The sequence below is a fragment of the Cornus florida genome, unplaced genomic scaffold (assembly GCF_030987335.1).
Source record: "Cornus florida cultivar Cherokee Brave unplaced genomic scaffold, ASM3098733v1 CherokeeBrave_3.0.0_Hap2_Chr02, whole genome shotgun sequence".
In the NCBI taxonomy this organism is placed as follows: Eukaryota; Viridiplantae; Streptophyta; class Magnoliopsida; order Cornales; family Cornaceae; genus Cornus; species Cornus florida.
Window position 1 is genome coordinate 4,227,548 of NW_026775572.1, and position 14,221 is coordinate 4,241,768.

Here is a 14,221-nt window from a genome sequence, read left to right on the forward strand (position 1 = left end):
TAAATAAAAGAAATAAATGTAGTAATTTTTATATTTGGTGAAGGGGAAAAAAATAAAGAACTTGGAGACTCACTTGCTATAATTAATAACATTAATATTTTAGTGAATGAAATTAAAAACATATAAGTCTCACCTTGGATATGATAATAAATTAATTGAAATATATATATACACATATATATATATTTATACTTTTTTCACAATTTTTTTTTTTATTAGTAAAAATTAATTGGATTTCACAATCAAGCCTAGCCCCCGGCCCGGTACAGGAGGGGTGGTGGGCGTGCGCGTGGTAGATGGTTTGGACCCAAGCCTGCATAAGTCATTTCCCTCTTAAAAACTTGGGTGCCCTTGGGCCATTTTTCACTCTTTTTACCTTTTTCCAAACATAAAATAATATATATTTCCTTTTTAAATTTATTTATAATTTACATATTACTGCTATCTTTTATTTCTCTCATAATTAATGTTATAATTTTAATTTTTTTCTCATCTATTTATCCAAACAAAGTCTTAAGGTGGAAGCATCAATAAAAAGACAATCAGTTTGTTGTGTTGTTAAAAACATATGACTTATTAATTTTTGAAAGGTACAAAATTATAAATGAGAGAAGGAAAATTTTTCCTATACTAATATTACGAAAACAAGTTAGGGATTAAATTGAACCCAATTTGAAGTTTTTATTTATTTATTTTATATATAAAAAAATATTAATATTTTAATTATTTGTTTTTGTGATAAAGGAATACCAATTAAGTTTAAAAGGAAAAGTATATGTATAGAATACTCATTAAACGAACAATTTTACAGGGAGTGAAATGTTGAGTGTTAAAAAAGAAACATAAGAAGGAGAGACAAGATCAATCATCAAACCATTAGAGATAAGTCAGGTGTAGCGTCCATTATAAAAAAATTAGAAAGAGTAAATTATAACATCAATAAAAACAATGAGATCAAAAAATGAATTAAAATTTAAATAATTTTAGTAAATTACAAATGAAGAATATAGAAGTTGTTAATTTTATCCTATGTTTATAACATTGTGTTTGAAGTATCAAATCGATATCTTGAATTTTAAAAATATATATATATATATATATATATATTGGTGTCTTAAATTTAGTTTCCAAGAAAATTTAGTTAAAATAAATGTAGATAATGTAAAGTTCAATTATTATATATTTATTAAGATAATTGTGAAAAGAAAAAAAAAAAATTTAAAAGCAAAAAAAAAATATCCCATCAGCAGCCATACCTTGAGAATATGCCGTTTCACATTCCTTTCCACCCCGGATTGTTGAGCCTCGGCCTATCAAGTGCCTCAACTAATATTATCGTGGCCATCAATTGAGCATATGCCCAAAATCGACGGTGGTAAGGAATAATAATATCTCATCTTGCTTGCACTTCACAAAAGAAGCGCCAAACCATTTGGATCCGATACTCCTCCCCCCTCTTCCGTTATCGTCTCCAACAAATTCAAGGGCCACACAACAACAATGCTCTCTCACCACTTGTATGTTTACTTCTTTCATCTTTTGAGCCCTAATTTTCACATCAATTCCTGGTGGGTGATTGTTTATTAATGAACTCCCCTCTCCCTCTCTCTCCACAAACTTCTATACACTGTATAATTTTGTAGAATTTGATTCTTTTCCATTAAAGTTCACTTTTCTGGTTAATTACTCCAATTTCTCTCCATTTTTTTCCCATCAAAAGAATTAGTTCTGTAACATTTTCCCCATTCACTTCCTATATATATATATATACACTATAATATAATATAAACACACCTGGCGTGGCGTGTGTAATATACATATATATTACGTGTCTTTCAAATTATGTAGAACTTTGATTATTATTATTATTATTTTATATTTTTATCGAAGTTCACTTTTCTGTTATTATTCTGATCTCTCTCCATTTCTCCCATCAAAGATTAGTTCTCTCTGTAATATATATAAACATATACACTTATATATAAGTTCACTTATATATTTATTATTTCTTTTTTTGTCTTATTTTTTTGGGTTATTCTAATTGTACGTTTGTTTTGCAGAACTTCATTTACTTTTGGTTCATGAAATTCAAAATTTTCTCATAAACCGCAAGTGCTTTTAGCAATTCAAGTCGCTTGATCCGATACTCCTGGTAATGTTTTCTTCTGTGGATATATATATATATATATATTTGTTTTACTGAGAACTTGATACATCTCTTATGAATGTGATCGTATGTTGAAGGATTGGTTTATTCAATTTGTGAAAAATAATGGCAGCTCTGTTTGTGTCTTTACCGGCATTTAATTTATTTGGTTTTGCTTCATTTATATGCTTATCTGTTTGTTTTGCTATTATGATTATTCTTATGATGCGAATTATAAAAAATAAATAAATTATTCTTATGGACTTCCCCTCTCTCTCTCTCTTTTTTTTTTTTTTTTGGTGCCTGATCTATCAATTATTTATTTGTCTGTGTGTTGGGGTTGGTTGGAGCTTCTTGGTGCAATGATCAAAATTGAGATTCACAGCTTGTTCCTGAAATATTATCTTGGAACCACAGTGGTCCTCAATATGTTGGGAACACAAAAATTGGATTTCAGTGAGAGTAATCTGTGATATGGAAGAGTGCTAGATATATCAATGTTAACTAATTTGTATGATGAGAAGAGACAATTTATACAAGTAACATATGCATTTTAGTTGGGTAAATGCTTTAAACGGCTACCATAGGAGCATGTGGATTGGTTTTGAGAGATCCTTAGGGAAAGTACTATAGAGTTTTATCTATTGGAGGAAATTTCCATGTAAGGAAGGAAATTATAAAAATAGACGTTGTTATGGTTTTCATAAGAGGAATGATAGAAAAAAGTTTGATTAAAGATTATTTTGTAATGGGAAGCAAATATTATGTGAAAAGAGACGGAACAAAGGGATTTGCAATAGGTCAAATGGATTATTTATTATTTTTTTAACCAGGTGGGTCAAATGAAGATTTCTAAACTTTCACCACGATAGAATGATGTCACAACGTAGATTGTTGTTTTTTGATTCATGTACCAGGAAATGTAAGGCAAGGGAGGACAAAATTATTGCGGTATATAATGTTAAGCAGTTAAGGGAAAAATGCCCTTGAAACTAGAATGCATGCGGTTTTCTCTTCGTTTTAATAAAATCTAGCTTACCAAAAAAAGAAATTAGAATGCTAGGATGGATGAATGGTAACACATTTAAAAACTTAAAAATGTAATTTAAAGAAAGAAAAGTATCTGTCAGAAGCTTGATGTAGCACCAATTGAAGACAAGGTGAGAGATTGTAGTTTAAGATGATCTGGTCAAGTGCCATGGAGGCTGGCAACTAATCTAGTCTGGAGGAATGATTTAAGAATAAGTAAAAGGTGTTACGGGGACAAGTAAAGATATGAGTAGAGAAGTTGTGATAGTCTTTGATTTAATAGAAAAAAGGATCCTAGATAGGAATGAAGTTGATAAGTGATTCTTGTAGTTGACAACAAACAGTTGGGAAATAATCTTTTTCCATTTGAATAGTAATTTTTTTTTTTGGATTCTCAATGTCATAATACTAAAAGGATTTCCTACTTGAAATTATATGTTTTGGTTACTAGCTTTCCGAATAGGATCTTGTTGTTGTAACTGCTTTTCTTAATCGCGATTTATATAAGCACATTGTGATTGGTTGTTTGTTGTTATGTTTGTATGGGCAGGAGTGAACCATATACTGTTCATATGCCTGTGAAACTTTCAATGATTTGAACAATATTTTTTTCCCCTCAACAATAACTGTGGGCTTTATCCAAAGCTTACACCTTGTATCTAGTCATCATTTATTTAAACATTGTTTACAACTTTGCAATAACTTTCTATAAGTACATTGACTTGTCTGCATGTCTTGAACAACCAATCTAACTGACAATTGGATCTCTAGTTATCCTTACTCTTTGTTTTATATGATAGTTTATACATCTTTTGAAAATTTGTTAGTAACCAGCTGAAGTATAAGCGTATGACAAATTTATTTTTACAATAATTTATGCAACTTTTTTTCTAGAATTATAAATCCTTGTTAATCGTTTTTCAGGGGTCAAGGTAGCATTAGAACAATCATGGATCGGCTCAAGAGTTCTGCACGTCTCATGATAGTTTCAGACCTTGACCATACAATGGTTTGTATTGTTTTTGTTTGTTTTGTTACTGCCTTCCTTCTATCCTCTTTGTTGTTTCAATTTATTGATGAAGATGCTTTGCAGGTTGACCATCATGATCCTGAGAATCTCTCTCTGCTTAGGTTTAATGCCTTGTGGGAAGCCAATTATCGGCATGATTCTCTTCTAGTGTTCTCAACTGGAAGGTCACCTACACTTTACAAGCAGCTGAGGAAAGAAAAACCCATGCTAACCCCAGATATTACCATAATGTCTGTGGGAACAGAGATAACATATGGTAATTCAATGGTGCCAGATGATGGTTGGGTTGAATGTCTAAATCAGAAATGGGACAGGAACATAGTCACAGAGGAAACAAGCAAGTTTTCTGAACTTACTCTTCATGTATGGTTTGTACTTTGTAGATAATAGCTTTTTTCTTGTTGATGTTTATCTCTAGATAGACAATAACATTTGGTTTAATATATAATTTCCATCTTTTGGCAGTAATTTTGAAAAGAATTGGCATATTATGCTTTGATTAGGAAAATGGTTTATGTAATGGATTCCAGTTAATTTTTTTTTGGGGTTATGCAGGCAGAAACAGAGCAGCGACCTCACAAGGTTAGCTTCTATGTTCAGAAAGAAAAGGCCCAGCAAGTAATGAAGGCTCTTTCTGGGTGTTTGGAGAAACGTGGGGTAAGATTGAACTATATTTTTACTTCATTATTTTTCTGTTAATTCTTAAAAACGTTTGATTAATTGTATTTCTTTTAATAAATTCTGCTAAGATAGATGCAGACTTTTTGAATTACACCATATTTTTATTTCGAAGCTTCTTTTATTTTTTTCTCATTGTTTTAGCATTTTGCTTTGTTGTTGGTCAGTTGAATGTTAAAATAATCTACAGTGGAGGAATGGATTTGGATATATTACCTCAAGGTGCTGGCAAAGGACAAGCTCTTGCATATTTGCTAAAAAAATTCAAGACTGAGGGAAAATTACCTATTAACACTCTTGCTTGTGGTGACTCTGGAAATGATGCTGAACTGTTTAGCATTCCAGAAGTATACGGTGTCATGGTTGGTGGTTCACCTAATTCATCATCAAATTCTCACTTTAACGTCACATTGGGAATTTACAATTTTGTATTCTAACTGTTTTCCTTTTTAAATTTTGTTCATTTTGCAGGTAAGCAATGCTCAGGAAGAACTGTTGAAGTGGCATGCTGAAAATGCGAAAGATAACCCTAAAATAATCCATGCGACTGAGAGGTGTGCAGCAGGCATCATACAAGCCATTGGTCGTTTTAACCTTGGCCCAAGTACTTCTCCTAGAGATGTTACTGACTTTGAGGCTAATGTCGAAAACCCCAATCCGGGTAACGAGATAGTGAAATTCTACTTGTTTTATGAGAAATGGAGGCATGCAGAAGTTGAGAATTCTGCGCTGTATCTAGCTGGTCTGAAAGCAAATTGTGTATGTTCGATATCCTTTTTTATGTTCATATTTTTATATGCATTTAGTACGTGCATTCTTGGAACTTTTATTCTCAATATCAATTAACATTTACTGGATTATGAGTTGAACTATGCCAATAAAATGAGTGGGTGGAAAATAAAACACAGTTGAACCTATTTATGCTTTTGTCTTCGGCAAGATTTCATATTTTATTTTGTGTTGTAGTTCTGTAAAGAATTGAACATTTTTTGCTACTTTATTCAGTTATTTATTGAAACTGTACATTTAAAAGTATATTAAGTTTAATCAAATTTTGCCGCCTTGCACCTGTGTCAAATTGACTCAGATTCAGATGTCTCAATGCTAGGTGAGCATATTGAAGAATTGGTTGTAATTTAGGCCACCAAAAAGAGTGGGGCAGGATCTGGAATATAGATCTCTAAAATGTGTAACGATGCGAGCGTCTCTAGAGCATAAAATGTGAATAAGATATTGTTTGGATATACTAAATCTTATAAAGTGGTTACTTGGATGTAAATCTCAAATTTTAATAACAAAATCACACAGTCTTGTGGCAGTACAAAACTCTGATATTGAGTCCAGCTTTTAAGGCTTTTGGGGAGCCTATATATATATATTGTTCTTGCTAAATAACTCATCAGATTCATGGTAAAATTTGTGATTGAGGTAGTCAAATCCGTCGAGATCATGGATTATGCTATGTGCCAAATTCACAAATTGGAGGGAAATCTGCTCCCCTTAGGTGTAGTAGTTATTAATATGGGTTGTATGCCTGCTCACCCCCTTTTTTCTTTATCCATGTGAGTTAAATGAGAACAATTAAGAAATTGAAGTATGCACCTTAGACCTTTATAGGTATGGATAGATCATAGAATATAGATTGTGTTGCTTCTATTTAATTTATATAATTAAATAATAAAGTGAACAACATCATGAGTTTCATACGTGGTTAAAGAAATTTCAATTTCTTTGTATACACTCATGCTTATGATATAATTAAATAATAAAGTAAACGACATCATGAGTTTCATATGTGGTTAAAGAAATTTCAATTTCTTTGTATACACCCATGTTTATGTGTTCTTTGTGAATGTATGCCCAATTTCAGTTTGCTTGATTCAGATAGAATTGTGCTGAAGTTACATTGTTGGTAAGTTAGGTTTATTTCTAAATTAAAGGCTTTTCTTGAGTCTGATAAGTCAACAATTGATATACTCTCATACCAATTGCTAAGTCTAGGGACCATGACTCAAGGCTTTGACATGTCAGAGTATGAGTGGTGATTTAGACCTAGAGGGGGTGAATAGTGTTAAAGATTAATATTTTATATGCATTAGTTAGTATTACAATGAAAATTACGCTAAACACAAAAATATATTTTATATGCACTAGTGTAATTGAAAATTACACTAAATCACACTTAACCAGTTTATGCAAAAATTAAATCAAAGGGAATATTTTAGTTTTGTGTGTATTTAATCACATGCAATGATAGTCATAATATATATATATATATATATAGTTGTTACATGTGACAAAAAGAGAAAAGAATGAGAATAAAATAAGACAATTAAAATAAGTTGTAGAAAAGCTGGTTTGATGTGAAGAGGCACATGATGAATATCTTGTCCTAAAGTTGATAGTCTTTCCCTACGTGCTGGTGCGGACGGTGCTAGTCAACTCTAAGATACAACCCAAATCAGTTCTCAATGGCACTTCCTTTATGTGCACGACTACAGGAAGGCAATGGATCAAGTCTCTTATGTATCAAAGTTGCCCAAAATGAGTGTAGACGGAAAATAATAGTAATAGAAGGATAATATTTCAGAATAAAAATACTTATAAAAAAAATATATTCAATAATTAAAATATAAATGGCAACAAAGAAGCTTTGAGGGAGAGAGAATATTGTATAGAGCAAGTTCGTAAGCGTATGTGCGTATAGCTCTCATGGATTAGGCTCACTATTTATAGGCATATTGGGATTAGGGTAATTTTTAAAATTCAAAAATATAATTGACAAAATAAATAAGGTCATAATTAGAGAATCAAAGATTCATGACTGTCATAAAAGTTTAATAAACTTATTAGTTATAGACTTTTTCAAATTCAAAATTGGCAAAATAAAATAAAATAAATCATCACCGTCATCATCATCCTTGCCTTAATCCCATATGAACGGGGTCGGCCACATGGATTCTCTCTCCAATCTTTTCCCATTTCACCTACTGTATTTATCTTTTTGAAGTCATTTTTAATAACCTCATCCCATGCTATATTTGGTTGCCTTTTGAAGTTTACTACTAAATTCCAACAAATTGGTCTTATGGATATTTATTTTGAATTTCAGTTATCTTTAGGTATTTGTGCTGGTTGTTATTTGAATTTTAGTTTGTACCCATTACACAATCATGTATCCATAAAAAGTAAAGCATACTAGAAGCAGGAAACGAGAAGATTGGTCTGTGGAAATCTATCTTTTTTTTCCAATCAAAGAGCAACCCTGTGTCCTTTCTGCATTCTGTAATTCACTTTTCCTCTTGGCCCTAAGGTAAGGTTATTTAAAGGGTCTTGTCTTCAAACTCTTTGGCTGCCAAAAGCTTTGACTTTCAGTTTGGTCGGCCAAAATTCTTTGAAGATAGACGAGTAGGTCATACTCGGGCACGGGATGATCAATAGATAGAAAAGGTTGCAGGAGCTCTCAAAAATTCAATGGGCTGCGTAGGGATATTGACACCGACCGGTCCTGGATATAAAAAGTAAAGCAGACTAGAGACATGATTTTTACTTGGAAAACCCTAAACAGGGAAAAATCAGATGACCAAATCTAGTCAGATACAATCCACTATATGGGAAAGGAGCTACAAGTTCTCACACGCTATACTCCAAGTTACCTTTTGACGTAGACTAACGCCAAACTTTTCACTCAAGCATCCAGGTTGTCCGTCCACTCATCAATAGACTTCACTCCTCGTGAATTTGATTCTCTTCAGTAATCTTATTGGTTGATTTGAATTGGCTTGATATGCTTGATGAGATCCTCCTTGATGAACACTCAATTACATATAATGGAGTTTAAGGAAACCCTAGATCGAGTAATTAGGAATTTTACCCTCTCAAGGATTTTTTTTTTTTTTTTTTTTGTAAAGATAATTAGAGGCTTCAAATCATAATCTAGATTGTCTATAACTCCATATTTATAGCCAATATAGGTGGCCCTTGTAGAGTTCTAATTTGAGAGTTTCCAAAAATAAAGGTCCAAAGAATTTGATCAAGACCTCTAAATCAATACTTAGTGGACAAATATCGATTGATCGAGACCTCAATCAATACTCACTGGTCAAATATAGATTGATCGAGGCATTCTGGATTAATTGACATCATCTGCTTTTCAACAAACATTTGATTTTCAAATATGTTGAGATCCGTTGTTTCTGAAAAGCCACTTTTCAAAAATTCGTTTAAAACAAAACTTTGAGCCTCTCCAAGATCAATCTAGGTCTATTAAGTTCTCTATACCTGTGCCCTAAATATGTGATTGAGGATGCCAGATTTTTTGCCGTTTTCTTCGCAGATTTTTGTCTGCATTTGTCTTCAATGGTCATACTCATATGACTCAAGACACTTTGGCACTTTACAACCTAAGTTTTTAGTAGGAAATTGCCAGCACTTGGCTCATATGTCGAAAGAGTCATACTTTCTTTTTTCCTTTTTGACCTTGGCTTGAACATCAATTTTATTCATTTTTTATTCCCTAAATGAACTGTTTTAGTACTTCACTAACTATTCTGCTCTTGCAGCATCCACCTGGTGTTCATATCCATCCATCTGGTTGTGAGAAACTTCTCCGTGACTGCATAGATGCATTGAAAGGGTGCTATGGAGACAAACAAGGGAAACAATTTCGGGTTTGGGTGGATCAGGTTTTATCTACCAAGATTGGTTCAAACACATGGCTTGTGAAGTTTACTAAGTGGGAGCTAAACGGTGAGACATTCCCCCCTCCCCCCCCAAAAAAAAAAAATAAAGTGGTGTTTTCCTTTGCCTTTGCATGTTCCTGCCCCCAATATGCTCTTTTCATTTTTCACCTTTCCATTTCATTCTCTGCTGTAAAACTAGCTAATCCCGTGGTATGATCAGCTTTCTTTCTAGTCTCGGAAAACACTATATTTTCTTTTCATCTGTAGACCTCAATGTAGCATATGTTCTTTGATTTTTTAATAAATAATGATATGTATGTTTTAAATTCATATAAACAACGATCTGTATGTTTTGAATTCATATTCTTCCTTTTTATAGTTATATTGAAGGGAACATAGGTAAAAGTTTTATATTTGTGCTAATGCAGTTACATGAAACTTGAAGTTATGTATTGTTGTGGTCATTGTAGAAACTCCCATCTTTAGTGGCACTTACAGTATGGTTGTCTAGGTTTGGACTTAATGTTTAGAGCTGTAGACAGACCAAAGAATAAACAAATTTATTATTTACATGAAAGTTCTTTTCCCTAATAATTTTTATTTATTTTATTATTCAATCCTCTATCTATTTTATTTTTCCTCCCAAATTGTTTCTTCTATCTCAATTTACACAAGAAACATCGTCTTTGAGAACATAAATGTCCATGATGTTCCATATACTGAGCTTGAGAAGGATTGAGGATTGAATTACTATCAAGACTTGAAAGTTATTTTTAATTAGAGTGAGATAGGTTCTCTTCCAATTTCATTGTCAGAACTCAAAGACAAACCAAAAATTGTGAATAACACACACACACAGAATCCAGCTCTAGGTTGCGGCAGACATGTTATTACCTACAAGCTAGGAAGCAAAAGCCTCTTGAGGCAATCGCACCAGCCCACAATGGATATTTTGTGAAGTATTGGAGAAGTATTTTTAGGGTTTTCTGGAAAATAATTAATTAGTCGTGAAGACTGGAGATATTTTGTGAAGCCTAAGAGAAAAAAAAAAGGATGTAGTGCAGAAAACTTTTCTGTTTGGCTTCTACAAATATTTCAGATTAGTGAAAGCTTGATTTGGTTATTAGTTTTGTAAATCTTACACAACCACTGGTGCCCAAATATAAATAACTTCCCATAGAAAATTCTGATATGTCCAATATCCATTTAGCCAGAAAAGAAAAGCAAAATGCAGATACATCTAATGGAAGCAGTTTCTATTTTCATTTTGGGAATTTTCTCCTAGGAAATAGACTGAATTTCGATATCTTATTCTTGTCCAGTTTTAGGAATATGAATGGTGTAACATATCATCATCACAATCTTCATGATATACATGCTTTCCAACTTTGCTCCTTTTCGGGTTATTATTCTTACTTTTGTTGATAGAATTGGAGCTTTATATATGCATTTTTATCCCAATAAAAAGGAATTATAAGAGGAAAAGCAAGGATCTAATGTGGGATTATTTAAGTGACAAGATAGCTGCAATATTTGTAGTAGGAAAAGTGGCCTAAATGCTTTCTGAAAACTTGCTCTCTTGTAGGTGAAGAGCGGTGTGGTTGCATGGTGACAGTTCTATTAAGTTCGAATGTAAGTTCTGAAATTGTTGTGCTGAAGTATCCTACTAAATGTCTGCTTAATCTTCTTAATATTTTAAAAGTTGATTGCTTAATTTACAGGATGAGAGTGTTTCAGAAGGGTTCACTTGGGTGCATGTGCATCAGACTTGGTTGGATGGGTTGGCAGCAAAAGATCATACAACCTGGTTTATCTAGCCGGTGCTCCCGTCTCTGATGATCCAGTAATGCATAATTTTACTTCTATTTAAATAAATGGAGATCACATCATAGTTACAAATTCAGTTGATGATTCATATATCACCATCAACTTTGAAGATGGCTTCAATTACAATATATTTTATTTGATCTGTCTTATTGATAGGGTTGTCTTTTTCTTTCTATATATATATATATATATATATATTTGAACTACCGTTCTGGAGCATAGAATTAGAGTGAATAGATCACAAATTTAATGAGTTTGTCTTGTTTCCTTTCAGATTAAAAGCTACTATTTCAATTTTATCATAGGTAGAAGAGTTGTTAGCTTCCCTCCCTCCTTCCCTCAGTGGTTGAATAAGTGAACATAAATAATCGAAAGTCGGGGCAGGGCCATGAGATTAACAGGAGTAGAAGTTGAGGCAGGCAAATTTAGTTTCCATGATTCATGTTCATGCCCAACCACATTCATCATACATTGCTGAGTGGGTTGTCCAGGGGACGGTGTTCTAGTGTCTGTTTCTTCTTGTGACCATCTTATGCTATGAATAAATTTTTTGTAATGGTGAGACCTATGTTTTTTTGGGATCAAAATATACATATATACAAAGAAAGACCATGGATATGTGTTGCATGCCAAATGTACGAAAGATCAAATCTGATGCCCTTATTGTTGTTACACGCCGAACAGGTTCCTTTATGTGCCAAACAAAGAGGTGTATTGAAGTAAGGAAAGAGTGCTTAAAGAAGAAACAAAATCGTTGCAACTTGTGCAATGGTGTTGCTAACCAGTGGGATTTTCAAATTATATTCTTACCTTGTTTATTTTCAAATTTGTGACGCCCATCCCACTCTCTTTTGGTCTCGGTGATTATTGAAGGCATCAATCTCCTGCTACTCTGTTTCGATGCAAGCAGCCTTGCATGGGTTCCTAGATCTTGTAATGGGGTTGCGCACTCCTTGGGTCGTAGAGCTCTTCTTCTCAACTCCTCGGATTTTGTTACTGTAGTCCAGTACGACTTCCCTCCCCAGCCTGGTTGAGGGTGGTTTTGTGTTTGTTTCTTTCTCCTTTGACTGTGTTTTCCTTTGTTATGAAAAAAATAAAATAAATAAATAAATAAATATGACAGTGCTGGCATTACCACCTTCTTTCATACCCCCTTTTTTTTTAATAAGGAAATTAAAATAATTGAATCATGTTACTCTCTAGTAGCCTTAACCATCTTAAGTGAAACCCTAGGATGAAATGCCACACTCATATCACATCAGTTCAATTTTTATTTATTTATTTATTTTGGCCCTATAAAAGATGAAACAGATACTTCTATTTTATTTATGCAACTAAAAATAAGGAAAATAAAATTTTATTTATATATATATATATATACTCAGGTGAAACATGTATTTTATTTATGCAACATGTATTTCGATTTAGGCAACCTGCACTAGAAAAACTATGGTGGCAATGTGGCATGCAGTGAAGAGCAAAAAAGGAAAAAGAAGGGCCCAACCGGGTTCGAACCGGTGACCTCTTGATCTGCAGTCAAATGCTCTACCACTGAGCTATGGACCCCCATCTTGTTCTGTTTTGAACTTAGCATTGCATTTTCCCTTTATATTCTCTACAACAGATTTTCTCCTCCCAAAATCTTTTCACAACTGAAAAAAATAAAAATTATAATTTTAAGCAGACTTTTTAATTGAAATGCCTGCATTTGAAAAAAATCTATAAAAATAATATGCACCAATTAAATTAATTAGACTGATTTATGTTAGGCTCACATCATGACCATATCAACTGTTACTCAATTATGCATATACAGTTTGGTAACATTTTTATTTTTAATATTAATACACTATTATACGAGTGCACAAAATTCGTTTGAACCGTGAAACTGATAGAAATCATACTAAATCGTCATTTCAATTTGATTGGTTTAAGATTAAGTTCCAAAACAAGGAATCATTAATGTATGATTTTGGTTCGCATTAGAACCCAATTAAACTGCAATATAAACTAAATATATATATTACAATATTAGTGAACAATAATATATAACATATGTCACACATATAAAACTGCACACGACTATACAGCAATAAGTTTTTAAAATTACACAAATTTATGGCTACAGTCAAATGATTTTTTACTACTAAATTTCATATTTGTTTTACAAAAGCAGGATAATATTTGATTTGATTTGATATTAAATTTCAAATATATTTTATTTTTTAATTGAGAGGTTATATATTGCCCATTTGTTATATAAATTTGTATTTGCTTTTATAAAGCCAAATTAATGTGGATTGGTAATTAGTTGTTGAGTTTAATATTTTTTGAAAAAAAAAATAAAAAATTGTAATTCAAAGCCGAATTAAATTGGTCTTGATTCAGTTCGATTCGAAAACCTCTACAATTCTAGTTTTAATTGTAATTTTTACTCCGTACTATGTGGAACGTGGAATGAACAAAGACAGAGATATGCCTCCCAGTTGGCACACAGTTATGAAACAGCAAAGCGTACATGTGTACGCAATCTAGACAGAACACGTGACCCTTTGGTCAACCTAATGAGCACGGTTTGTTTACCAAAGGAACAACTTACAAAATCCAAAACCAACCTATTACCATCCATACTCTCCTCTCTCTATAAATGTATTCCCAACATCGGTCTCTGATATTGAATACTCTCGTTTAATCAAATTGGTTCGTCATACACATACATACATACATACATACATACATATATATATATATGGGTCTTCGAATTGTGTACGGTCTGGTGTTCCTCTCACTCTCCTGCACTTGTTTCAAGCTCCTCCACCTTGTTCTCCA

At 32.6% G+C, this 14,221-nt stretch overlaps 1 protein-coding gene and 1 non-coding gene across 7 annotated transcripts; one reads left to right on the top strand and one right to left on the bottom strand.

Moving 5' to 3' along the window:
• Positions 1 to 1,361: 1,361 nt before the first annotated feature.
• On the top strand, positions 1,362 to 12,390 carry LOC132293200 (sucrose-phosphatase 1-like). 6 transcript variants are annotated; one of them, XM_059790568.1, is made up of 11 exons: positions 1,362 to 1,517; positions 2,061 to 2,152; positions 4,100 to 4,184; positions 4,269 to 4,568; positions 4,761 to 4,862; positions 5,051 to 5,245; positions 5,355 to 5,642; positions 9,446 to 9,632; positions 11,151 to 11,197; positions 11,287 to 11,408; positions 12,077 to 12,390. In XM_059790568.1, exons 3-10 carry the CDS (start codon positions 4,125 to 4,127, stop codon positions 11,380 to 11,382), a joined length of 1,275 nt encoding a protein of 424 aa, XP_059646551.1. In that variant the 5' UTR covers positions 1,362 to 1,517; positions 2,061 to 2,152; positions 4,100 to 4,124; the 3' UTR covers positions 11,383 to 11,408; positions 12,077 to 12,390. The 6 variants fall into 6 exon arrangements, with proteins under 6 accessions (XP_059646551.1, XP_059646550.1, XP_059646548.1 ...); XM_059790567.1 differs by lacking the exon at positions 12,077 to 12,390 and adding an exon at positions 11,667 to 12,026; XM_059790565.1 differs by lacking the exon at positions 12,077 to 12,390 and having other exon boundaries at positions 11,287 to 11,547.
• A 496-nt stretch (positions 12,391 to 12,886) lies between these two features.
• TRNAC-GCA (transfer RNA cysteine (anticodon GCA)) lies at positions 12,887 to 12,958 on the bottom strand. The gene has a single exon. It is a non-coding gene; the product is annotated as a tRNA-Cys (tRNA).
• Positions 12,959 to 14,221: the final 1,263 nt, after the last annotated feature.